The 26,450-nt window shown below is 33.1% G+C and overlaps 1 protein-coding gene across 1 annotated transcript; it reads right to left on the bottom strand.

Annotated features, from left to right (window-relative positions):
* Positions 1–749: 749 nt before the first annotated feature.
* On the bottom strand, positions 750–12,348 carry LOC134243267 (ankyrin repeat family A protein 2-like). Its single transcript, XM_062725499.1, has 10 exons — positions 12,311–12,348; positions 9,967–10,407; positions 9,540–9,626; positions 9,098–9,185; positions 6,955–7,077; positions 6,224–6,373; positions 4,847–4,984; positions 4,372–4,572; positions 3,044–3,112; positions 750–1,267 (listed from the first exon to the last, which is right to left on the bottom strand). Exons 2-10 carry the CDS (start codon positions 10,261–10,263, stop codon positions 1,128–1,130), a joined length of 1,293 nt encoding a protein of 430 aa, XP_062581483.1. The 5' UTR covers positions 10,264–10,407; positions 12,311–12,348; the 3' UTR covers positions 750–1,127.
* Between the last annotated feature and the right edge of the window lie 14,102 nt (positions 12,349–26,450).

Here is a 26,450-nt window from a genome sequence, read left to right as displayed (position 1 = left end):
TCACCACATGCCATGGAGAGCTGCAAATTAAAAAATGCACCTTAAATTGGCACTCAGGACCATGAAGCAGTGAAGACAGTTTTTTCATGCCAGCATCTACTGTGACATGGGACCTCAGTTTATATAGTTTTATCCAAAGGATCAGTTTCAACATCCTGATGTATGATTCAAATCCACGACGTAAGGATCAACTCCTTCTCCTCAAATCTAGAGCAAACATTTGGATGCTGGGCCTAACTGTCATCAGAACACAAACTTTATTGTAAGACAGTGAAACCTGTCAAACCTGACATGCACTGAGAGACAAATTTTGTGTCAGAATAGACAGGGTGTCGGATTGCTCAGAGTTAAAAACATGGAAAATAGTTAAATGGGAAAGAAATTAAACGTCGGAATTCACATTGTGTCGGATTATTCAGGCATTGGATTAGACTGTTTTTACTGTACATGTATACCAGGACAATTGACGGTAAATTTAATAACTCTCAAAAAAATAAATACAAACTCAATATTTTTTCAACAAGACTTTATTAAGTATTATCTTAGAAATGGGAAGAAACACAGACTCACAGAATTCAATTCTGCATTAAAAAATTTAACTTTGGTAAGCCATACCCATTCTTTATGGGCTATTTTCTATTAACAAATCTTTTTTAAATTTATAGAAAAAAATTAACAATCATCAAAAAATTACAAATAATTATAATAGTAACTCTTATATCAAATGATTCCTATAAATAACCATAAATAAAAAAAAGATATGATCTAGAAATTTGTAATAGAAATAAATAAGAAAAAATCAGAGTAAAAAAATAAAGCACTGCTCTCCAAACTGCTACTTTGCATTATTCAAAAAATAATTTCCAAAAATATGCATCATTCAAACTAGTCACATTCTTTTTAAATTATATCAAGCTACTTTTCAATTACATAACAATTGAATTTTTTTTCATTTAACTCAAAATCTTTCACTATTAGGTGAAAAGGATTGTGACCTCCAAAATTGACATAAGACTGTGAGTATAAAGCACATCACCTTTAGCTGACGTCTAATTATTGGTAATACAAGTTTTAATATTCTGTCGATCCCTGGTCAACAAGGAGTATTACTACCCTTAGCCATTGTTTCACCAAGTCTGGTAGGGAGCACATTTTCCACCAAAGATGCGGAAGGTTCCATCATTTTTATCTGTCAGTTCCGCCCAGAAAAACGCCTTAATTCCACGATATCCATCTACCTGAATCTTTTTCTGCAGGTTTGAATACCCTGTATATGAAATTGGTAAAAAAATGACTTTAATAAAAAAGATCAACCAACATAAATCTGATGAGATTGTAGTCATATGAACTCTACATATTCCAAGATCAATTCTGATTAAACTAGAAAACTGACCAGTCAGCAAGGGCCCCGCCATGGGGTAGAATTATAAGGGTGCAGCTTATGGAATGATTAAAAAATATATGACGAATAAGAAACAGCAACTGTATTCTTAAAATTTCAAGATAATTCCTGAATATCCAAAAACCTGTAAATAATATCCTTCTATTTATTTTACATAAAGCAGTAAAGAACAACTCAACACTGAATTATATCTAAACAATAATGAAGCTTGTGTTATATAAAATGCCAGCCTTAAATGAATGCAAATACATATCATGAAGGCCTGACCTTAACTTCAAAACAAACAGCAGTTGCAGACAAAGGTTTTCATTAATCTTAAAGAGAAAGATAAAGATAAGCCTTCTAAATTTTCTGCAGCAGAACTAGATAATTAATCCCAAGGGATTAATTGTACTTCTCTCTCATCATCTTCTTCTTAATTTATAATAAGAACTTTTTCAGTAATGATAGAATGAGGTTTTTATCCTACTGCCTTAAAAATTAATATTCTTGAATTTTCATGAAGCAAAAAAACAAAATAAAATAAATAAAGTAATAAAAAAAATAAAAAAAAATATGTCTTCTTTAATCTATTTCTTGTTTTTAGAACTTAATGAAATCAGAACTCATTGTGTAGGGTATTTCAACAAAAATAAAGTAAAAACATTTATACTTCAATCAACATTTCAGAGTGTTCATAGCATTCCAAATGGACTTAACTTCAAAACAAACTTCATTTGCAGACAGAGGTGGTAATTAATCTCAATGTGACAGATAAAGATAATGCTTTGGATTTTCTTCAGGAGAAAAGCTAATTAATCCCAAGGGACTCATTCATTGCCAGTATTCAGTTTACAATGGGAACATTTTCAGAAGTTATCTCTCTTTGCCAATTCATTCTTATATAAAGTTAAGAAATCTACCCCACCACCCCAGCTCCAAACCAGAGGACATAGAGAAACAAACTTGGCATCAAAATATGTCTTTTTGCCTACTGAACTACCATACCAAATTTGAACTTAATTGGACTACAATAAAAAAAGTTATTAGGAAAAAACAGAAAATTTGTGGACGGAAGAATGACAGAAGACAGACGGACAGACAGACAGAGTGATTACTATAGGGCACCCGCAAATCCTTGCGGGGCCCTAACAAAAAAATTATTTACATAATTAAACAGCTCTTGTACAACTTTTACATTGAATCAGTGAACTCCATAAGTTCAAGGTTATATAGTCTACACATTAAGTTTCACCACATTTGGATGTCTTCTTAGTTACTGTCTTCAATTTAATTTAAGATGAGAATTGTGTTACATATGTAATTAAAAAAAAAAAGAATACTGTTCTTAAATTACTAAATTTTCATTTGCAAAAAGTTCATTTGCATAATTAGGAGAGATACAGTGTAGTGTGCTCATAAAAATATCATTCTCATGTATATATTAGTATTCCACTAATTCCTAAAGATTATATAAGGCAAATTACCATAATTCATGAACATTTTGAGTTGTTAATAAAGAGTAAATTTTAATGTAAATCTCATCAAGGTGTCGCAAATATATAGGAGATGTATCTCTAAAGTCAACATTTGTGTCAAATTTGGTGTAAAAAATCAATGTCTCAATTAAAATCTCTATTAAATGCACAGTATTAGATATACCTGGTTCATTAGGATAGACATATCCTTCAACAGTTCTGTCAGCATTGTAAACCATCATCTCACTGTTACCTGAAAAAAGTATTTTATCACATTTATTATTTCATTTTTTGGTTCTATTATGTGATCAAACTCTTTGCTTATGTGATAATTTGCATAAATGCAACAGGTATTTTTGCAAAAATTTGAAGTAAAGTGTTAGATTATCAAAATCATGTTATTGCAGCATATTCCATCTTCAATCTTCCATGACATTTTTTATTCCTATTATAAGGACACGAGTCAAAATCATGTCTTTCTTTTAAGATATCTGTAGCATATAGAGAAAGACTTATGAAAATTATGAGTATATAGCTAAGATATGACAATTAAACTGCAAGAAAGACTGCACAATATATGTGCCGGAAAAACAAAGGTTGCATGTATCTACTGTTTTGTTGTTTCGTGTATGTCAAGGTCAGGCCACTTTTATCTTTAGTTCAAACTTGTAAACAACATTCAACTGGAGCATGCAAAGGTGAGAATATGTTCAAACAACTTTTTATGAGATTCATCAAAATATTTGGTCTACTAACATTCATTCGTGGATACTTTAGACCATGGTAACTATGGAAACTTATTCAACTTTTCTGACACGTGTACAATAGGGAGGAAGAAGTACCAGAGTATTTTGCAATATTTTCGTTATGGGGCATACTGAAATTATTTTTACTTTTATTTTTCTCCACAAAAATAGAATTTTAAGGTTCTGAAACCTGTAATTTTCTGAAACCTAATACGTTTGGAAATTGAACAAAATATACACGGGTCACGCAAAAATTCTACATTTGTCTATTTTCCCCTTTGTGCATCACAGTGTCTCTTAACTCTCTAGCTACCTACTCAAAGTTTAAGACATTTTATTTTAAAGGGATCAAAGTACACTTGTAATTATTCAATGACGAACAGTTTCAAAATCTTACAAACAAGTTAATTTTGTGTTTGATTTTTGAGAAGGAGTCATCATCAAAATATATTTACTAAAATGGTCTAATATGAAGCTTGAAAAGGAAGTGCTTTAATAACAACTGAATGCAGGCATGCCATTGGTTACTTCAAATACTGTGAATTTCAAAGATATTAATTAACATTTTCCTTTGCAACTATTGCTATAAAATTATAGGTCTGGGTCATTTTCTAGTATAATGTAAACAGCTTAAAAATACTGAAATCTAGAAAGGATCTTATTAAATACTAAATAAATGTTAGTGGAGGAATTCAAGCTTTGTTAAATCAAAATTTAAATGTGTAATTCTGCATTATTTCACTGTAAAACAAAACCTTTGCCTTACCCACTGCATTTAAAGGCAGCTGAACTTTGACCACAAATCTCTTCTTCTCTATGAATTTCATTTTCTGGATAGCATCCTTTGCTGTCCTTTTGAAGACCTTGACATTTGGTTTGTTTGACCCCATGACCCTGTAAAATGACACCTGGACACAGTTTTGGCTTGGGTCCTCCCCCACACGGAATGGTCTGGCAATCACAGATCCTGTCCAAAAGATGAGTATTTATATCATACACAGTACGTACTTATCTTTACGGTCTAGAATACACCAAGCTTACATTGAAAATACATTAACACTTGGCTTCAAATATATTGTACTGACTAGGGAGCAAAGAAAGCTGATTACAGTGAAACACAGTTACAGTGAATAGGTTCATAATGAATTAACTACAAGTATTTAATACAGCAAAGTCCCCTCCCCCCATTTACTTCCTGCTGTACAGTACTTGAGCTTTCCTATTGTCGGACTTTGACTGACCTGGACAGTTTCTCTTGTGTCCGCCCTCCCGCCAATGACGAACCTGACACGCCTTGCCACAGTACATGGTCACATGACAAGCCCCACAGCGCTTTAGACCTTCCTTTGGAATCTGTTTACATTGCACACATACAGCATCTTCAACAAAATTCAACAGTATCAATACATTTTACTGTATTTATCATGTTACAGGTTAAAAATTCAGGTATCTGAAATATGCAAGGATTGAAAGAAACAAACTTTTACTGTTTTTACATATACAGGCATACAACCTTGAACAAACTTTAATTTGTCAGGAAATAAATATTTGCAGAATGCAACCTTTTCTCAATTCACTCAATTCTTTGCCAAAAACAACCAGGTATTCTAACTGCATGGGTGAAGTGCAGAACTCTTTTCTTGAAAATGATTTCCCAATTGATATCTAACTGGATGAAGTGCATTCTTTCTAACAAATAGTGTCCTAATTGGTATCTTAGAAGATGAAGATTGAAGTGCATGACTTCTTACAAGTATCCCATTTGATATCTGTCTGGATTAAGCAGAATTGCACAAGTTCTTATACATACAAAACAGTATCCTGTTTGATATCAGAATGGGTTAAGAGCTAGAGTTCTTACTGACAGTATCCCGTTTGATATTTGACTGGATTAAGTGTATGAGTTCCTACCGACAGCATCCCATTTGATATCTGACTGGATTAAGTACATGTGTTCTTACTAACAGTATCCTGTTTGATATCTGACTAGAGTGTTCTTACTAATAGTATCCTGTTTGAAATCTGAATGGATTAATTGCACAAGTTCTTACATACACAACAGTATCCTGTTTGGTGTCTGAATAGGTTAAGAGCTAGAGTTTTATATCTGACTGGATTAAATGTATGAGTTCCTACTGACAGTATCCGGTTTAATATCTGACTGGATTCAGTACATGTGTTCTTACTAACAGTATCCTGTTTGATATCTGACTGGATTGAGTACATATGCTCTTACTAACAGTATCCCGTTTGATATCGGACTGGATTGCTCTTACTAACAGTATCTTCTTTGATATCTGACTGGATTCAGTACTTGTGTTCTTACTAACAGTATCCTGTTAATTATTGGACTGGATTATGTACACCAGTTCTTACCAACAGTATCTTGTTTGATATCTGACTGGATTAGGTACACATTTGTTCTTACCGACAGTGTCCCGTTTGATATCAGACTGGATTAAACGTATGAGTTCCTACCAACAGTATCCTGTTTGATATCTCACTGGATTAAGTACTTGTGTTCTTACTAACAGTATCCCGTTTGATATCAGACTGGAGTGTTCTTACTAACAGTATCCCGTGTCACACCTGACAGGATTAGGTACACCAGTTCTTACCAACTGTATCCCGTTTGATATCTGACTGGATTAGGTACATGTGTAGGACTGCTTTTGTTGCACTATCCTTGGCCAGTTCCAGGGCTGTGGTGCCATCTTCATCCTCCAGCTTGGGGTCAGCTCCATGTTCCAGCAGCAACTTGATACAACCTGATGTCACAATTTATTTTCATATTAAGAATCAGTGATAAATTGAAACACTGACTGACATCATGCAAGCTGTAATCATAAGGTACTTAAAAATTTTTATGCAATGATACAGTAAATCTTAATTAGTACAAACATGGAAAATTTTATGCAATGATACAGTAAAACTCAATTAGTACAAACATGGATATTGCGAATTCAAGGATATAGCAAATTTATCTTGGATTTCCAGCTATATAAATTTAACGAATTCCTTTTACGGGTATAATGTATTATGGATATAGCAAAGTAATTTCATAGGTCCAAGTGACTTTGTTATAAACGAGTTTTACTGTAACATATCTAAAATGTATAAATGTATTTCAATTAATTTGAAGTTCGATTCTGTGGAAATATTTTTCGGTGATGATACATGTATCACAGTTCCATTTTCATTTAATCAAAATCATACCAGAAGGATATGAATCCAGATTTCCCTGTAGAGCTGCCCCATTCAGTGATGATACATCATATTTTTACACTTTATACATTCTTCTCATTTAACCTAAACAAGAGATCAGCTATCATACTAGAGGGATACTGACCCAGATTTCCCTGTAGAGCTGCCCCGTGGAGGGGCGTGGCCCCAGTTTTGGTCTGGTGGTTGACATCGGAAACTTTACAGCTCTTTAGCAGAAACTCAGTCACTTTTTCACATGGATAACGCCCTGTAAAATTAAATAAAAGAAAGACCAATGACCAATTGTCTGCTCTTGCTCAAATAAAATTGATGAGCACTGTATACAACTACTTTTAATTGAAGAAATCCACATAATTTTCTATTCGCAGATTGATTAGAAAAGTGTGATCCCACAGAATTATAACCCTCTGGAAAAGATACCTCAGCTAAATTAAAAAAGTTAAGCAAATGAAAACTACTTGAGGAAAAATTCTGATTTTAAAGATTTTCAAAATATTACCACACTCAATGAACATTTGATCATAATCTAGAAATTGCAAAAATTACTTGAACTGTCCTATTTCCCTCCACCTATTAGCTGTTAGTACTAATGAACATTTAGTATGAACATAACCTCATAAAAAAAAAATAAAATGCATAAAACTTGTTTAACAAAGTAAAATTGGTAACGGGTGCTTTTACTGAAGCAATCGATTTGTGGCATAAAAATCAAATCACTGAAACAAGTATCAGACTGCCTTAATGATAAGACTTAAAAAACCAGAAGTCTCTGTCGAGACTGAAGCTCTACTGGTTTGAACTTATAGCAAAGGAAGAGAAAGTGCTTAAGCAGCTGGGATTTGAAACTTTATAAACAGCATTAAATAGAATAATGATCGTTGATAAAGTCTCTTTATGTTCTTAGTGCAGTCTACTTGTGTGCCAAGTTATACTGAAATCAGACCGAAACTGTAGGAGGAGTAGCATTTTGAAACAATTTTACAGACATTTCTATTTTTAGTAACCACTGAACACCGTTCATCAAAATTAAAATTCAATACACAGAATTATGTATCTTAGTGTATTCTACTTGTGTGCCAAGTAATACTGAAATCAGACAAAACTGTAGGAGGAGTAGCATTTTGAAACAATTTTACAGATATTTCTATTTTTAGTAACCACGGCAACACCATTCATCGAAATCAAAAACCGATAAACAGAATTATGTATCTTAGTGTATTCTACTTGTTTGCCAAGTTATACTGAAATCAGACCAAAACTGTAGGAGGAGTAGCATTTTGAAAGAATTTCACAGAAATTTCTATTTTTAGTAACCACGGCAACACCCTTCATCCAAATCAAAAACCGATGCACAGAATTATGTATCTTAGTGTAGTCTACTTGTGTGCCAAGTTATACTGAAATCAGACCAAAACTGTAGGAGGAGTAGCATTTTGAAACAATTTTACAGAAATTTCTATTTTTAGTAACCACGGCAACACCGTTCATCCAAATCGAAAACCGATACACAGAATTATGTAACTTAGTGTATTCTACTTTTGTGCCAAATTATACTGAAATCAGACCAAAACTGTAGGAGGAGTAGCATTTTGAAAGAATTTCACAGAAATTTCTATTTTTAGTAACCACGGCAACACTGTTCATCGAAATCAAAAACCGATACACAGAATTATGTATCTTAGTGTATTCTACTTGTTTGCCAACTTATACTGAAATCAGATCAAAACTGTAGGAGGAGTAGCATTTTGAAAGAATTTCACAGAAATTTCTATTTTTAGTAACCACGGCAACACCGTTCATCCAAATCAAAAACCGATACACAGAATTATGTATCTTAGTGTAGTCTACTTGTGTGCCAAGTATATTGAAATCAGACCAAAATTGTAGGAGGAGTAGCATTTTGAAAGAATTTCACAGAAATTTCTATTTTTAGTAACCACGGCAACACCGTTCATCGAAATCAAAAACCGATACACAGAATTATGTATCTTAGTGTAGTCTACTTGTGTGCCAAGTTATATTAAAATTAGACCAAAACTGTAGGAGGAGTAGCATTTTGAAAAATTGTTTACAGACAGACGGACAGACGGACAGACAGACAGACGGACAGACGGACGGACGCCGGACGCATTACTATCGCATAAGCTCTTCTGGTCTCTGACCAGTAGAGCTAAAAAGTCTTAAAAACACCATTAACAATACCTATTAAGAAATCAAAAAGTTATCAATGACATGCAATTAACAGAAATGCAATTAACGATATATACCTGTGGTCAGAAACAAGGGAGTGAACCCAAGTCCATCAGGGATTCTTATATCAGCACCGTATTTCATCAGCATGCTTACTACATGCAGCTAAAGTACATCAACTACTACTATATAACTTATTGTAAAAACTTGCCCTATATACTGCATTTGTGTAAATCTAAGGGATCATGGATTTTACAGTGCAAGAAACATGGTATTCAGCATCTTCCCTAGCCAAGGGTCTCTGATTCCAAAATATAGTCCGAGTAGAATTTGGATCGGAAACCCTTGGCTAGTGAAGATGGGTATTCAGTAGGCAGCGCAAAAATTGACTTAATATACAATTTGTAAGCAAGAATTTTAGTTCACATTTTGCAAAATGATATGATAAAACAAACCACACTTTCTTTTTCATAGTTTATTACTTATTGTTTGAATTAAGGCATAAATAGAAATCCTTACATGTTTACAGGACACGGCGAAATGAAGGGCCGTCATCCCTGCACTGTCTGTTTCGTTAATCACTGAAGGGTCAACAGCTACCACAACCTACAAAACATCACCACAATCTATCAAATATAGCCACAACTTATAAATATATCATCTTCACAGATTACAAAATAGAACACCACAACAGCCAGGCCACAAAATATCACCCCATCTTCAAAATTTACCCCGGTACATGTATAGCTTCATAGCTACAGAACTGCAAGCTCTCCAAAAAAATATTGACAGACCTGCAGAGCTTCTATGCCACCCACAGCAAAACACTTCCTTGTAACTGTTGTTAATAGCCCTTCTGGCCCTGAATTTTTCGAAATCTAATATTTTTGCTATCGAGGAAAAAAAGGGAATTTTAAAGGTGAAATAATTATATGTAGGTGTGTACCTCTAGATAATCCTTGAGCTCTGAGAAGTTGTCTGTCTTGCAGGCACTACATACTAGATCTGCCAGCTCCGTCTCGGGTGAATGTTTGTACTGCTCTAACTGCTGGTCAGTCATTTCTGACAAGGTCTGTGTTTGTTTACATTTCCCTTTGAGTCTCGAAGTCTCCACTCTTGGTTTTAGTGAATTCTTGGAAGCATCCTCCTCCTTGCTTTGACAATCATCAGTCTTAAACAGAGAATCTGCAAATTCTCCCAAATTTTCAGACTGGAGTAAGCGACTGAATTTTTCACAATCCATAGTTGTAGTAAAACGCTGTGCTGTTGTGTGCTGGTCCCCTTTCTCTGTGCTGGTATCCCGTTGTTGTGATAGTTTTGTCCTTGTCCGTTTGTTCGAAAGTGTTCCTCTCTTTGCAATAGAAATGACATATAGGACTACACTCACCTAAATAAACAAACTCTTCATAAATTACATGTACCTAATTTGTTATTCATTTTACCAAGATCTAACATGTCTAAATTTTAAACAACATTTGTAAAAGCTAAAGAAGTTTGTTTGCAGTTCTGATTTAGTTCACTTTATTTACAAGACCTCTCAATTGATTTTCAAAGATAAGCCTAATTTTTCTCCCCAAAATATATCAAACAAACTTCTCTAACCTTTCCAATATTAAAAACAATTGAATCTTTAGGACCTGTAAGACATGTATACAGTATGAATTTTATCAGACAATAGTCATCACTTTAGAAAACTGGAATTGCAGAAATTACTTGTCAAAATGGTACAACTACATGCAATCATTGACAAGCAGAATTATTGCACTGATATGAGAGTTAAATGCAAAATAAAGCTGAAAGATTACTTATTCTATGGATACTGGAATTTTCACCATTAGAATTGTTTAATGTGTCATATGTACATTAAAACACTTGCCATTAGTATGAGTAACAGTTCACAGGGTTCTATGTGCGGGCAGAAATCGGGAAAGTAGCTTGGCATGGTTCTGAAGTTTGTCATTTTTTTATTCTAAGGTGTATGTAGGTTGTCCCTGCAATTTGATAATGAGTGGGATGGATTAAATTACACATTTTTTTTCCCAGCCATGTAGGGATTTGAAGGCTATTCAGTATATAAAATTGTTTGTTTGCTGGCTTATTTCGCAGATAAAGTTCATAGCTGTCTGGTTGGGATTTTACTTTTAGCCCATTCTCTAAGGAAAAATGTTATTTTTTGTGACCACGGCAATATCATTCAATAAAATGAAAAACCTAGTATTTATTTTAGAATTTATTTCTTAGAGCAGTCTTCTAGTGTGCCAGGTAATATAGAAATCAGACCTAAACTTAACTGAAGAGGCAGTAGCTAGTGTGTTGAAAGTATTATACAGATATTTTAGTAACCATGGCAACACTGAACATCTAAATCACTGAGATGTATCTTTATTTTAACTGCATGTGTGCCAATTTAAATATGAAAAGAAAACAGACCAAAAAATGATAGACAGCATGAGTAGATATTTCAGAGAAAATTCTATTTTAGCATGTTTAGTAACCATGGCAACTATCTTGATCTAAATTAAAAACCCCAAATCAGACTTATGTATAGTGAGGTCTACTTGTGTGCAAAGTTCTGCGTTTTCCCCTAATATCAAAAAGTAGTAATATGTTTTTCAGTGTGACCGTTAGGACAAGCCTAAGATCAGACCAAAACTGTAGGAGGTGTTGGTTTTAGAAAGTATTTTAATGATTTTTTTAGTAACCAAGGCAACACTGTTCATTGAAATTAAGAAAACCGACTTACATGTCTTTGTATAGTCTATAAGCCTATAATTGTACTACAAGTAAGTAGTTACATGCATGAGCCTAGAGGATGTAGATGCATTTTGAAAGTATTTCATGACAAGGAGCACATGGCGGGTGTGACTGGTGGGCAGGGTATGCTCACTCCTACATGGCACCTGATCCCACCTCTGTTTGGAGGTCCTTGTTTGTTCTGCTCCTATTTTGTATTATTTCATAGACTTTTGATCTTGAATTCTACTGTTTGCTATCTCCATATTTTTCACAAATAAACAATTCCATTTTGGTAACCATGACAACACTCTATATACAAAATTATACTGAAACCATTTCATCATGTACATGGAATATATAAAACAGAATTAGAAACATTTTAACAGTTTAAAAGTTTTAGGCCTTATATTACTGCTGATTTGCATGCAATATTTCTATTTCTAACGTTATCGGCTGTGAAAGTAGAACAAAAAATAGAAGTTCGCATCATGTCCATTACATATACAAAATATTCCAGTACTCATTAGATACAGTGCCTAAAATATGACAATTACCAATATGATCAACTTAGACCGGTCGACTAAAACCTTTGTGAACACTGTACTTTTTTCTTTTGGAGTTTTGCGAGTTTTGTGCAACTTTTGGCTCTTCAGAGGCGGTTCTGAATGGCCTGAATTTCCAGGATCGGATAAATTCAGATCAACGCAAAAAAAAAAAAAAAAATAAATAAATAAAAAAAAAAAATAAATAAATAAGACAATGACAACGATAAATGCAAATATACTTAGCAATGAATGTAGTGATTATAAACAATGGGTTTCAGCTTCAATGTAAATATACTGAGCTTGTTGTTTTATTGCATGTTAATGCATCATGTGCAGAGCAGGGTTTTGAAAAAAAAAAAGGTTCATGTACTGAAAGAAGTTTGGAACAGACGTGGAACCATGTGGGGAATGGTTTATTGTCTTTTTATTTAAAACACTGCAACATTTAGAGGAAGGTGGGTCAGAACCCGAATCCCCCTTCTAAATCCACACATGTCATGCAGAAAAAGCTTGCATTTTGATGATGTTGATGTGTTTTCATTACACATGTTACAAGGGGGATCATAATTTTGGGTATTATATCATACATGTATATGAAAACATAAAATAAATTAAATGAAAATACCGCTGCAAATGATTCTGAATACGAACAAAAAAGTTGACGGAATACTTCAGTCGCAGCTTCAACTGCTTTTGATGACGTCATAATAACTATGCGTCATAATATATTGGCGTCACAAAGGTTGCAAACCATTCTTGAGTTTAGCAAACGAAGACTTTATCAGAGGAGATTCCTTGATTGCATAAATGGAAACTCAAGGACGACAATTGACGCCTGTTGGTAATTTTTTTTATTTGTTGATATGTTTTCTGATGTTTTCTAAGATAACTATAAACGATATCACTGTATTTTTCATTCACAGTGATTGTAGATATTAATTAATTTCGGGTTAGGGAATGAAATTCTATCAGAAGAATGATAAAAAAAAACTGGCCCAATGATGAAAGATGGCTTAACATTTTTTGATTTATTTTTTTCAGAGAAAATAATTTTATTACATTTTTACCCGTGAAATACTGTAATTTATTCATTGAATAAAAATGATATTCTGTCACAGTGTGAAAGGATATCAAAATGATATCCTGTCCAGGCGCGGATCCAGAAATTTTTTCCAGGGGGGGGGGTCCACCCAGTCAAAAAAAAATTCCAATCCCAGAAATTTCTAGACAAGCAAAAAAAAAAAAAAAAAAAAAAAACTTTAACTCGCCCAAACGTGAAAAACCTATTTCGTGGGGGGGGGGGGGGGGGGTAGTTTATGACTTCTATTGCCTCAAATCTTTCACTTTTCATGCCCATTTCACACATATTCATGTTCACCAGGGGGGTCACCGTTTTCCAGGGGGGATCCAAGGTGACTTTTCTCTTGCTTTAATATATACATTTTTAACCGTGGAAATTCCAGGGGGGTCCTGACCCCCCCACCCCCCGACCCCCCCTCTAGATCCGCGCATGCTGTCACAGTGTGACGAATATCAGAAGTGCGGGAAAACTCTCGATTTCCCTTCCCATAACGAAGATTGTTGTAAAAAAGCTTTCTTGACATAATATAAGATAGATAGAAATAAATAAACCATTCAATAGGAGAATAAATTGCCAAAATTACAAAAAATATGTTGCTAAATCCGTGTTTACAACGTTTTCACCTCAATTAGCTATGACGTCTCAACCGCTCAACTATGACGTCATGTAGCCTATTATTGTATTACAAAAAGACAGAGGCAAAGGAAAAATCAAAGATTTTTGTTTAAAAATGTAATAAACAGAAAATTCAATGTGTTGTAATTGAATATGGAATTTATTTCACTCGTGAGACAGGATTTTTTTTGATATTTTCACTCGTGCTTCGCACTCGTGAAAATATCAAAAATCCTGTCCCACTCGTGAAATAATTCCATATTCAACTACAAAACATCGAATATCCTCTATATATTCTTCAAATGTTAATTTTTCTATACGGTAAAGAGACTACAAGCAAACACGTTTGGTCTTCCTATTCCAGCGTCACAGACATCTCTGGTGAGATTTATTTATTATGTATCGATCTCACTTTTTCCATAATTTTTTACGTGTACATGACTGAATCAATGGTCTTTATTCTAATACCACTGAACGCTTTTTATAATCATTTATTGTGGCATTGTGCATATATTTGCTATTTTAGATTTATCATTTCTTTATAGATCAACAGAAGAAGCTTAAGTACATTTTGTTCTCCTACTTATTTATGAGGGATTTGAAAAAGAATTCCATTACGACGACAGACTTGTGTACTCTTCAAAGAATGTGGGACCAACACGTTCTGAACCTGGCCAAAAGTGTTACGTTATTTATACTCTAAATATTACAGAAAAGGCCAGTATACATTGTGAATTACAAACGGATTTTAGTGCAATAGAGGGCTATGTAAAAATTGAATTAGGAAAATGTATAAGTTGTCGGTTTTCATGCGAATTGCGATTTCAAATTAATTCAGGTCTATGTGTAAGCAAATTCAAAATTTAATTGAACATTTTAAACTTTTTACTCGATCTTCAAACTTTATTTTTAAATTCTTGGTGGCCTACTTTTTAAACATTTAAAACAGGAAAACATTTATGGACACTACTACACGATTTTAATAAATCATATATTAGTATTAAAGAAAGATCAAACTTTAAAAAAATAATATATTGTATTTCTCATACGATATATCTCGCATTTGAAAAAAAGCCACATAAATTATTCGCATAATACATATTTTTTTTATTTTTAGGCTCAGTAAAAGTAGTTTGAAAATTATCAAAGGATCTTAGAAGACAATGATGAAACTATTAATGTAAGTTAATGTATTTACAAGGGAGATAACGATTTTGAATTAGTTAGAGCATTATTATTATTAAAATATTATACATTTTTTCTTACTGATTTGAATTTGAATTGCTTTTAAAACTTCAATCTTTATCATTTAGATCAAAAGATTTCAGCGCCGCCTCAGTAACACCAAAGCTTTCTTGGCCCTGAGCAAGGACCCTCTACCACAGACGCTAAGCTCTACATTCCGGTTTAGATGATCGAACTTTGTTGAGAGGACAACCACAAAGCTAAAGAAACTGCTGGGTCAGCGTGATCCGGGGGGGACTTCTTTATGATCAAGTTTAACGATGTGAATTAATTTGTGGAAATATAGAACTGTTAGAGACAACAAGACTTCATCATCATCATCACCACTTCAAAATTATCATCACTATAGCATCACATCATCGTCATATTGTATCGTCATCACACATTATCCTTATCATCATATCATCATCAGCTCATCACCCCTTAATCATCATCGCATATACATAAAAATCATCATCACTACTATCCATCATCATCATATTGTCATCATCATAACACATCATAATTATCACAAAATTAACAGTTCATCACACATCATCATCAACATAATATCATCAATCTATTATCAGTCATCATCTCATCTACAATCAATTGTTCATAATTTTTTAAATTGTTTTGAATTTATAATTTTGTTGAGGATTTTATTTTTTTCTTTCATTTACTTTTTTAATGCCATATGCATATATTTTCATCATTTATTAATTATTCTCATCTCCATTTTGATCATTGATTCATGTAAATGAACTCATTCATCATTTTTAGATTTGAAGTTTCTAAAACGAGTTAAATTATTGACAAACAAGTTGCTGAAACAAGAATCACAGCAATCTCGCTTAAAGTCATCATTTTAGTAAATTCTATGGTCGATACAATGACCTTTGTCAGCAAATACAATTTATCATTATGTCAAATATTGAATGGAGTTTTTGATACTAATGGTTATGCCATCATTTACACATTGTATTGTAGACAGATTTTTTCCGTTATGTTCCAATCATCATGAATCATGATAAGGAGCACACGGCGGTTGTGACCGGTCGACAGGGGATGCTCACTCCTCCATAGCACCTGATAGTGCCTCCAAGTTGATTTTCAAAAGTAAAGAGTATTCGAATGATTTTTAATATTTGTATTGATATTTATATGGATTTTCATAACACATTTCTTATCTGGGAAAACAACAAGAAATAACTCTAACATTTTGGTAAAACTGGAGTTTTTTCACTATAGAAATCAACAGAAAACGGAAAATATTTCTACCCCCCGCCCCCAGTGAAACAAAAATTCCTTTTAAGTTTCGGGGGGTGGGGTGGGGAGCATATGTTTATAGACAAAAAGCAACAAAAATGCTTACTTTCCCCAGCGATTTTGATTTGCTTTACAACTGAAACATTGTTTTTTACAAATATAATTATATGATTAAATTTATACGCATGAAACATAAAGAAAGACTTAAGAAACATTTATTCATATCAAAGACTATTTCAGAATATGGTGATGCTTTATAGCCCGAAAAACTCTCATTAAATTTTATTCAGTGGTTTGTGGGAAGTTGCAGATAAGAGATGGATACCCTTCAATATTAAAGAAAGAATGGCAGTGTCCATATTTTGCTAAGGAAGACCAAATTAAATATGTGCCGGTGTAAAGACGAATAATGACCCCCATCGAATAATGACCGGGGGTCATTTTTCGACAGCGAAAAATGACCCCCGGTCATTATTCGACGTCGAAAAATGACCCTTTTGCCCGTAGAAAAAGTGTCACCACCCTAAAAATTTGCAGAACCCACGTGAAGAAAAATGACCCCCGTAGAAAAATGACTCCCTGTGGATTAAAGCTGGAATTTTTAGGGGGCAAAAAAAAAAAAAAAAAAAAAAATAGATAAAAAAAGCATATTGGCCAAAATGCTCACCTGAGCTAATTGGGAATAAATTGATGAAATGTTGATCTCATAAAATTATACAATTATAGCAGCTTTATTTTAAGGTCAATGTGATGATTCAGAATTTAAAGTAGTAAAGGATTTATCGAGACTAAAGGGTTAGGTAAGCATTGTTTTTCGATGCTGGAAATCATCGTACTGACAAAAAATCGGAATCAGCAGTATTACATGTAATTATATCCTCTGCTTAAAAAGCGAGAGGGTATATAGTGATCGGGGTGTCCGTCCGTTCGTCTGTTACGCTTTGGGGTATCCATCTCTTATCCGCAACTCCTCTTATATATAAAAAGATGTGTTTTTGAAACAGCTATGCCCCTGTATGGCAACTTAGCAAAGATTAAACTTTTCTTAAATGCAAATTGAATATATTATAACGCAAAGTAGGGTCTTCTCACAAGAAATACAATTGCAAAATAGGAAAGCCCTAGCACCACTTGTTCAAAAGTAATGGCTAAGGATAAGTTTTTGAAAGGTAGATCAAACTCAAAGGTCAAAGGGTCAAAGTTGATGGTTTCTGAAGAAAGATTTAATGTAACAAGGATTACGTATGTGAAGTATGAAAACCCTAGCCCTTACCGTTCAAAAGTTATGACCAAGGTTAAAGTTTTTTTTCTTATAACGGAAATCTCCAAGGTCAAGGTCAAAAGGCCAAAGATTTAAGTATCCAGTGAAAGGTCATGGCAAAAAAAATACATATGTGAAGTATGAGAATATTAGTATCTATCGTTTAAAAGTTATGGCCAAAGTAAAAATTTGACATTTTTGTGTAAAATGGGACAAACTCCAAGGTAAAGGTCAAAAGGTCAAATTTGGTGGTACCCAAAGGAAGGTCTTGTCACAAGGAATGCACTTGTGAAATATGAAATCCATAGCTCCAATCAATCAAAGGTAATGATCAAGGTTAAAGTTTTTGCGGACAAACAGACCTCCAGATAGACAGACAGACATACAGACGGACACGATAAAACTATATACCCCCGAATCTTCGATTACGCGGACATAGAAAGAAATGGTCTTCAATTAACTTTTCATATTATGATACACTATAAAGAAGACGTTACAAAAATGAAAATGTTTGTTCTGATTTTCATATTAAATTCTCTGAAAAATATACTCAGAACTGAGTAAAAGGTAGGGTAAAACAAGAATGAAGAAATGTAAGGAATACTGTGTGCTAAATCAAAAGGTTATGTCTACATGTATAGTTTTTGCATTAAAATGTGTATTTTACACGGTTCATTCTACCTATTCCCACTTTTTGAAAATTATGTAGGAAAAGGTAAGATTTTATGTGGGAATAGGTGGAATTTTGTGTAAACAAATAATTAACTATGTTCTTGAATTTAGGTTTTAAGTTGCTTTTTCTTGTAAGATCTTATTATTATTTCAAAAATCCGAAATAAATAATATTTTCTCATAGATGTATTCATTATTTTCTGTCTTAAAATGTACAAAATACAGGTAAATCTAAACATCTATTGTTATTTGCACGTGGGAATAGGTGGAATTGAGATTTTTAAAAAGTGGGAATAGCTAGTTTTACATAATTTTGCATAATTTTAGATGTTATACCCACCCACCCCCTTACTTATTTAGGAGGAAGTCAATTATCAACAAAAGCAACAAAACAAAAAACAAAAAAACCTTACCTTTATTTTTCTATAAGGAGGGACTAAAAATAAGCTTAAAATAATCTACTATTCTACTAATATCAACTGTTACTTTGCCACAATACTTTCAAGTATATCTCACTTGAAAATGTTCATTGCAAGTCTGGTTGTTGTACCGAGGGGGTATGAAAAGAATATATTTGCAAAGATTTAAAATATCTTTAATCATATAGTGAAAGTATGCATGTATAGGATAGAATATATAAAAAATATACAGCATCGAAGCGTCCTGTCATCCATTTCTATTTTTACTCACTCGTCCGAACAAATTACTTATTTGTACGCACCGATATTAATTCGTCTGCTACAAAGTTCTACTTTTTCCCAACAAATATTTTTTTTCTGAAACAACGTATCAATGGAGTATCAGTAAAGAAAAAAAAAATATATTCATAAATTTCATCTCCAGCGTGCGTTTGATCCATTTACATGTACAATCTTTGATTTTCTAGGTTTGCTCCTTTATCAGAGAAATGAAGATTAATTGATTGATTGTTAATTGCATAAAACTGATTTGTCAATGTTTCGGTAGAGAGAAATGAGGAACTTTATTACCCCTACGTGGTAGCCTAAGAAGAACAATGATCAAATCTATTCGAACAAATGCATGAATAACTCGAAGGAAAAAAATTATAATATACAGCATATTTTTCCCTTTCACCTGTTATAAATTTTGTATCACTTTAATTAAAGGGGGTCATTTTTCAATGGGGGTAAATTCTTTATAGGTTTAACATATAAGATAATGACCCCTAGGACTCTTTTTCTACAAAAAATGATTTTTTTTCTACGGGTGGGGGTCATTTTTTGTCGTTGAAAAATGACCCCCGGTCATTATTCGATGGGGGTCATTATTCGTCTTTACACCGGATCAAAAAGTAAAAAATAGGAGGCGCACAGTGGCATGATGTAACAAAGATCCAAACCTTGAAAGTCTCATTAAATTTCATTCAGGAGTTGCTAATAAGTGATGGGTACCCCAAAGCGTAACAGACTGACGGATGGACGCACAGATGGAGGGACATTTCGATCATTATAAACCCTCCCACTTTAGGAGTGGAGTGTATAATAAAGCGGGCAAAATGTCCTGTAGAAACAATTAAGCTGGCCATTGGCCACTCTACTTTGAGAATAATAAAAAAAATGCTTGATTTTAGCATTGACTACTGATGTGGGTTGTTTTCGCAGACCATGTCTTCCAACGATCCGTTGGAGTACCAATGGGCACTAACTGTACCCCGTATTAGCAGATCTATTTTTGTATTCATATGAACTAAAATTAAAAAAAACTTCATGAAAAGGAGAAGTATTTTGCTGTGAACTTTAATTCGACCTCAAACATCTAACATGCCATGTTGATACATGGCCCAACATTATATAAATTCAATAAATCCCATTAAACTCAAAACTGTCGTCAGGTCCACAAGCAGTCATGGAAAACAAGTGTTGTAAAGTGTTCCTCATTTAATTTGAGAAAACAATTTAAGGCAAAAGTGCATTGAAGTCTATGGAAAGAATTCGAAGTATTTTTTGAAATACTTAAAAAAGAAATAAATACTAAGGATATGAATCAATGCGTTTTATATTCTTTATTCAACTTATCATGGTACATGAGAAAGAAAATAAATATATGAAAATCACATATCTCGGCCAGCAGAAAAGTTAAAAGTATTGCATTTCCATGGGTAAGACATACATTCATAAGAATACATGTAATTGCATAATACAAGTATGTGATATTGAAATCAAATTTGGCATACCCTGTCGTTGACACTTGTAAACATGTAACGTCTTGCATGAAATATAGTGCTTAATTCTAATAATGAAAAAGGCTAAGATAACGAACAATGACTGATCTGAAAGAAACCCACAATCAATATAGATCTGTTATGAGGGCATAAACACGGACAGCTGGAACATCCGGAGGTGGGATTAGGTGCCTTGGAGGAGTAAGCATCCCCTGCTGACAGCTCACATCTGTTTTGATCCTTCTGGTTCAAAAATATCCCCACACTTTCATAATTCTAAATAAAATCATTGTCCAACCTTGAAAGCCAATAAAATATATTGAAAGAACACAGGTCAACCATCTGTCGCATTAAATAATCTTGTTCTTAACACTGAACTGATTGGATTGAAACCAAAGAATCAAACAAAATAAAATCATAATATGGAGATATAAAATTAGGGGAAAAACACCCAAAAAAGAATTGAGATGTAATGATAGAAGTATACTTTATCTATAAAGATAATTTGGATACCGGTAATTCATGTGAATTGCTCTTCTACCCAAAGAAACAATATTTCATAATTAAATATATAAATATTTGTTAATTTCATGAAATTTTGAGTCATTAATAGTGCACGGACTTTACTGATGGCAAGTCAATGTTAAAGCATAAATATATATTTACCAAAAAGTGATTCAGTAGGAAATTCTGAACAGTGTAAGGCGTAGGTGTTAATTACTGAATTAATATGCTGTTGTCCAGCATTGATTGTTTTTTTCCTCATATAAATGTTTTGTGTATATCAGGATTGTGGGATTGACATCATTCTTTTAATTAAAACAATATCTTTTATAATTAAGGATTGGAAAATTTTTCTCGACTATTCATTTTGTGTAAAATCACATATTATCGAGGGGTCAAGTTTTCGTGGTTTGGGAGTGGGTGGGTTATGGGTTCGTGGAAATTTGATTTCGTGGATGAATAATTGTTGAGTCCTAATACAATGTATCTGTCAAAAATAACGTTCCTTGGAGGACATGAATTTGTGGGACTTTTCATACGTCGAAAACCACGAAAATTAAATCCCCAGAAAAAAGTGATTTCACCGTATTTAAATTATTTTATTTATAAATAAAAAAGATAAGTAAATAAACAGGATGAAAATTAATATAAATGAACAAATAAAAATTAAATAATTATTTTTGCCCCTAGATGAAAAGATAAACCCTAGGCTGGACATTAAGATCCTATATACCAAGAAAATTTTGAAGGAAAGTTGATACCAACAAAAAATGGATGCCTGGATTGATATATATTTCTGTGTCTATTTTTGTTGCAAATGATGCAAAAAAGAATTTCCTAGAATATTAGGAATTTACACGTCTATGGTGTGCAACATTCCTTATTAAGCTAAACAAAATAATACTTTTCAGTTCAAATTCCATTATTGTGAATTTTTTAATAATATACGAAAAACTATATTCATTTTATCCATTAAAACATGACTCTACTTGTTATTTTCATTTTTTAAAGACAAAAGTTTGTTTATATCATCTGTCCTTAAAATTCAGCATCTTGAGAGTAGAAGATTTCACTTCTTAACGTTGGCCTTTGATATGAGGAACTTCTGTTCGTTCATCTAGAATCAAATACTTCGCTTAACATGCACTCGTACGTTCTTTGATCTTTGACTGTTACCCTGGACTTCAATATGATTGTTATTCCTTTGAAGTTTATTATGATGTAGAGTTCTCCCCTTGACTTTTGAAATCAAATGAAGGATAAAAAGACAGAAAAAGACGGTATTTCAAAGACATTTTCCCTTAATGATCCTTATACCTTAACTCTAGCAACAGAATCATTAAATTAGTCGTTAATGATATTTTACAAAGAAGAAGGTAAAGTTTGGGCTTCAATGTGCCCTTAAAATTTAATGTTTTCGAAAATTTATATGATTGGCTTAGCAGGATTTGCATATGAGAATGTTTTAAAGGATGAAAGATACACTGTAAGAACATGAAGGAGGACTATTCTGGACATTCACGAGATAATGTTAAGAATTTTAAAGAGAAAGCCTCAAAATGACTCATTTCAGTGGCAATTTCCCTTCAGAAAACATGTTGTCAATAAAATATGTTCAAAACAGAAAACAGTGTCCACATCTGTCGCCCACTTCAATTATATGTTATGTGAAATCCTTTTCAAAAGTCACGTTTCTCAAAATCGTTGTGGGCGATCGATGCACGTGCTGAAATTATATACATGTCTTCTGCAATTTTTTTTTCGGAAAATAAAGGGGGAATGCACAAGTCATGGCGTCATAGTTAGCATACAGAACGCCAAATGAGAAAAATACTTTATACACTCTAACTGCATAGAATGTCTATAATTCAGAAGAGATTAATCACAAACATTTTTGCATCACATCCATATTTTAGAAAAAAGGACCAGATCTGTATTCAAAACTGTATCTTGTTCTTTGATACGGGCAATTTAGTATATCAAAACATCTTATTAAGTTTGTATCTTAGATGCCAAAACGTAGAAAAGTTCTTTTTAATAATATTTTAGCACCTGTTTATGCTCCACCCTTACACTATAACCCATATTTTGGCGCAGTGAAAACAGCAATATGGGTTAAAGCAACCAGTTACATCAAAACAGGCACTGATTTTGTATTCGAAATTTCGAATATCCAAAGGAGAGTTAACATTTAGAACTAATACACTATATGATCAACAAAACCCTGACCAAAGGGTGACGGATTTGAAAATTTTGAAAGAAGCGCCATTGCACATTATAACTAATCATAAGGTTTGCTTCCCCATAATACAAGGGGGAGATAAGTTGACATAATTCAATATAATTGAGACATTTCCACTTCACTATAAATAAAGGCCTATTTCAACAATCGGACTTTTAATTTTGAAGCCATACATTTATTTGGTAAAGCACTCAATCATACCAACAGTTTACATCGATGCTTAACGTTTAAACAATGAGAAAACAAGAACATTGTTTTAGAATTGCATAAGAAGGTTTTGGCCCAACTCGTATAGTTAGCAGACCTTTTTTGTAATGATATGAAGCAGAATTTGACCAAAATCTTATACGCGAAAGAAGAAAACACTTGCTGTGGCCTTCAACTCGACATTTCAATATAGCAACGAAGGATTGTCAATCAGCAATGGTTAGATGTATTTCCATTCTTATGTCAATGCGGTATATCCCGGTGAACTTAAGATAAAAGCTACCACAGAGTCTGACACGTCTGTTTCATATTTTGAAATTTTAACTGAAAAAGAGTTACTAGTAATTTAACAACCAATCTCTGTGATAAACATGATGACTTTAAGTTTCAATCGTTCATTACTTATGCAACAATATACCTTCATCATCTGCATACGGAGTTTTATATCTCTCAGTTGATTCGATACTCAAGAGCATGCTATACGTATGTACAATTGAGACGTACATTATTGACAAACAAGTTGATGTAACAAGAATATCAGAAGTCTCGTTTAAAGTCATTATTTCGTAAGTTCCATGGTCGATACAATGACCTTCTCAGCAAAATAAAATTTATCATTGAGTCAAAAGCTGACTTAAAATTTTCATACTAATTGTTGGTTCATTATTTACAAACTGAATTGACGACGGAATTTTCCGTTCATGACAAGGAGCATATGGTGGGTGTGACCGGTCGGCAAGGGATGCTCACTCCTCCATTGCACCTGATCCCACTTATGATGTTTTGGAATTCCATGTCTGCTCACCTGTATTTTTATGGACTTTTGAGCTTGAATATTTGTTATCTCCATATATTTCACATTAACACCCTGAATAACAAAAGCGGATGAGGTTCCTTATGTACAAAATGGAATTTTATTGGTCCTTTAATTCCAGGAAAGATAAAAGGAAGTTTTCAGGATCAACGGGAATCACACAATTACGGGCAGACCCAGTTAAATGTACCACAAGACTTGTCTTCAACGTGACTTGAGTGAACTAAAAAGAAAATGGAAAACTCTGAGTACACGTAAAGTATCATACAAATTTATCGCTATTTATTATTTTAGAAGTGGATTAGTAAGATAAATGCAGATGACCCTACCAAGACTTTTCATTCAGATGTTGTTAATTGAAAATTTTTATTATTTTTCAAGGTCACATGCTTAATATCAATCCATTGATGATTTTTTTTTTATCGAAAATTGAATCATACATGTACATGTATACAATGCATGGATGTAAATGAGGCGGAGGTAAAAAAAACAAAAACAAATTGAAGTTAATTTAATTGTGACAGTGCCTTTTCATTGACCCTTAATCCTTTTCAGGTCGAAGAGCACCTTAGACAAATGATAAATTGTATGTCACTTACTTAGACAAATGATAAATTGTATGTCACTTACATGCATTTTCATTTAATATCATAAATGAATCAGGGTTTAAAAACAGTTTTTAAGTAAAGGATAAACAATGAAAATTGAGAAAATTCATGAAATATGAGAACTGCGTGGATATGCCCATTATTTGTTATTTGTACACTGAATTGACAACGGATTTTTCCGGTTTTCCCCGATCATGACAAGGAGCACACGACGAGCTTGACCGGTCAGCAGGGAATGCTCACTCCTCCATGGTACCTGGTCCCACCTCCAATGTTTCAGAGGTCCGTGTTTGCTCTGCTCCTATTTTGTATTGTTTTATGGACTTTGATATTGAATACTGTTCGTTATCTCCATATCCTTTATATTGCCACCTTCTATTGTTAAAAGAGAGAATTTTTTAATTTAAAAGGGAGGGGGAAGGGGAGACTGGGGTTTTCATTGTACAATGCTTCGCGCATCATAATAAAAGGAGGGTATTTACTCTTTTGAAGAAATGATACTAACAAATCACAGGTTATTAAAATCTGATAATTATTTCGCAAAGTGATTTTGAGACAATTTTTCAGCTAATAGGTAGATGCAAATTGACGGCGTTAAAGTGTGTTTGACAATATGATATACAAAATTTAAAGCACAGCAATTTTTAGATATCTTTATCTTTATTTTTATTTCTTGTCTATATCCTCTTTATCTTTTCTATTTTAGAGTACTCCATAAAGACAAGAAGATTTTGACATTTTGAGATGTCCCCTCTTGAAACCAGAAGGTCTATTTTTTCATGTTTAATTAATACGCACTATATACATGTAGTACAAGGGTTGTTCGAAAGTTAGTGGACAATATAATTCCTCATTATACCACTTTTAAGAAATTCAAAATAAGCACAATATCATGTGTAAAAATATTTATATTGTTGTTGTATGAAGTTTAATTTCATTCGATTTAATAGAAATAAATTTAATTCACTTTAAAATCAACATGTTTTGTACCCGTGGAGCAGACTTAAGGGCAAAGTAACTTCAAAACATAGCGTCAAGAATATCTTAAAAATACTATCCTTATACATTTCACACAGTTTTGTTCAATAATCACTCATTAAAAACCTTTTTCTATCACTTGACATTAACAATTGTTCTAATTGTGTAGTTTCCTTCGTCAATGTTTTAATTTCATTTAACATCTAACTATGCTTTCACACAATCAGCAACTCCGAAACGCCTACGTCTTTCCATGACGTTCCATTATTTTAAAATTTTGATCAGATAAACCGTTTCTTCATAGATTGTGCTCGTTCGTTACAGAGTATTTGTCATTCAAAAACCGCCAATACCATTTATAAACATATGCACGACCTAATTGTGACATAATTCTTGATTCCTCAGTTTCATCAGGATTTTTCCCGAGTATACTACAAAACTGCATCCTTATCTGATGCTTCAACAACGTCATCATTTTTGTCACTTTCAATG

This window comes from Saccostrea cucullata, unplaced genomic scaffold (genome assembly GCF_032062105.1).
Source record: "Saccostrea cucullata isolate Sc308-1 unplaced genomic scaffold, CSIRO_AGI_Scuc_v1 ctg5084, whole genome shotgun sequence".
In the NCBI taxonomy this organism is placed as follows: Eukaryota; Metazoa; Mollusca; class Bivalvia; order Ostreida; family Ostreidae; genus Saccostrea; species Saccostrea cuccullata.
This window is presented reverse-complemented; position numbering and strand designations above follow the sequence as displayed.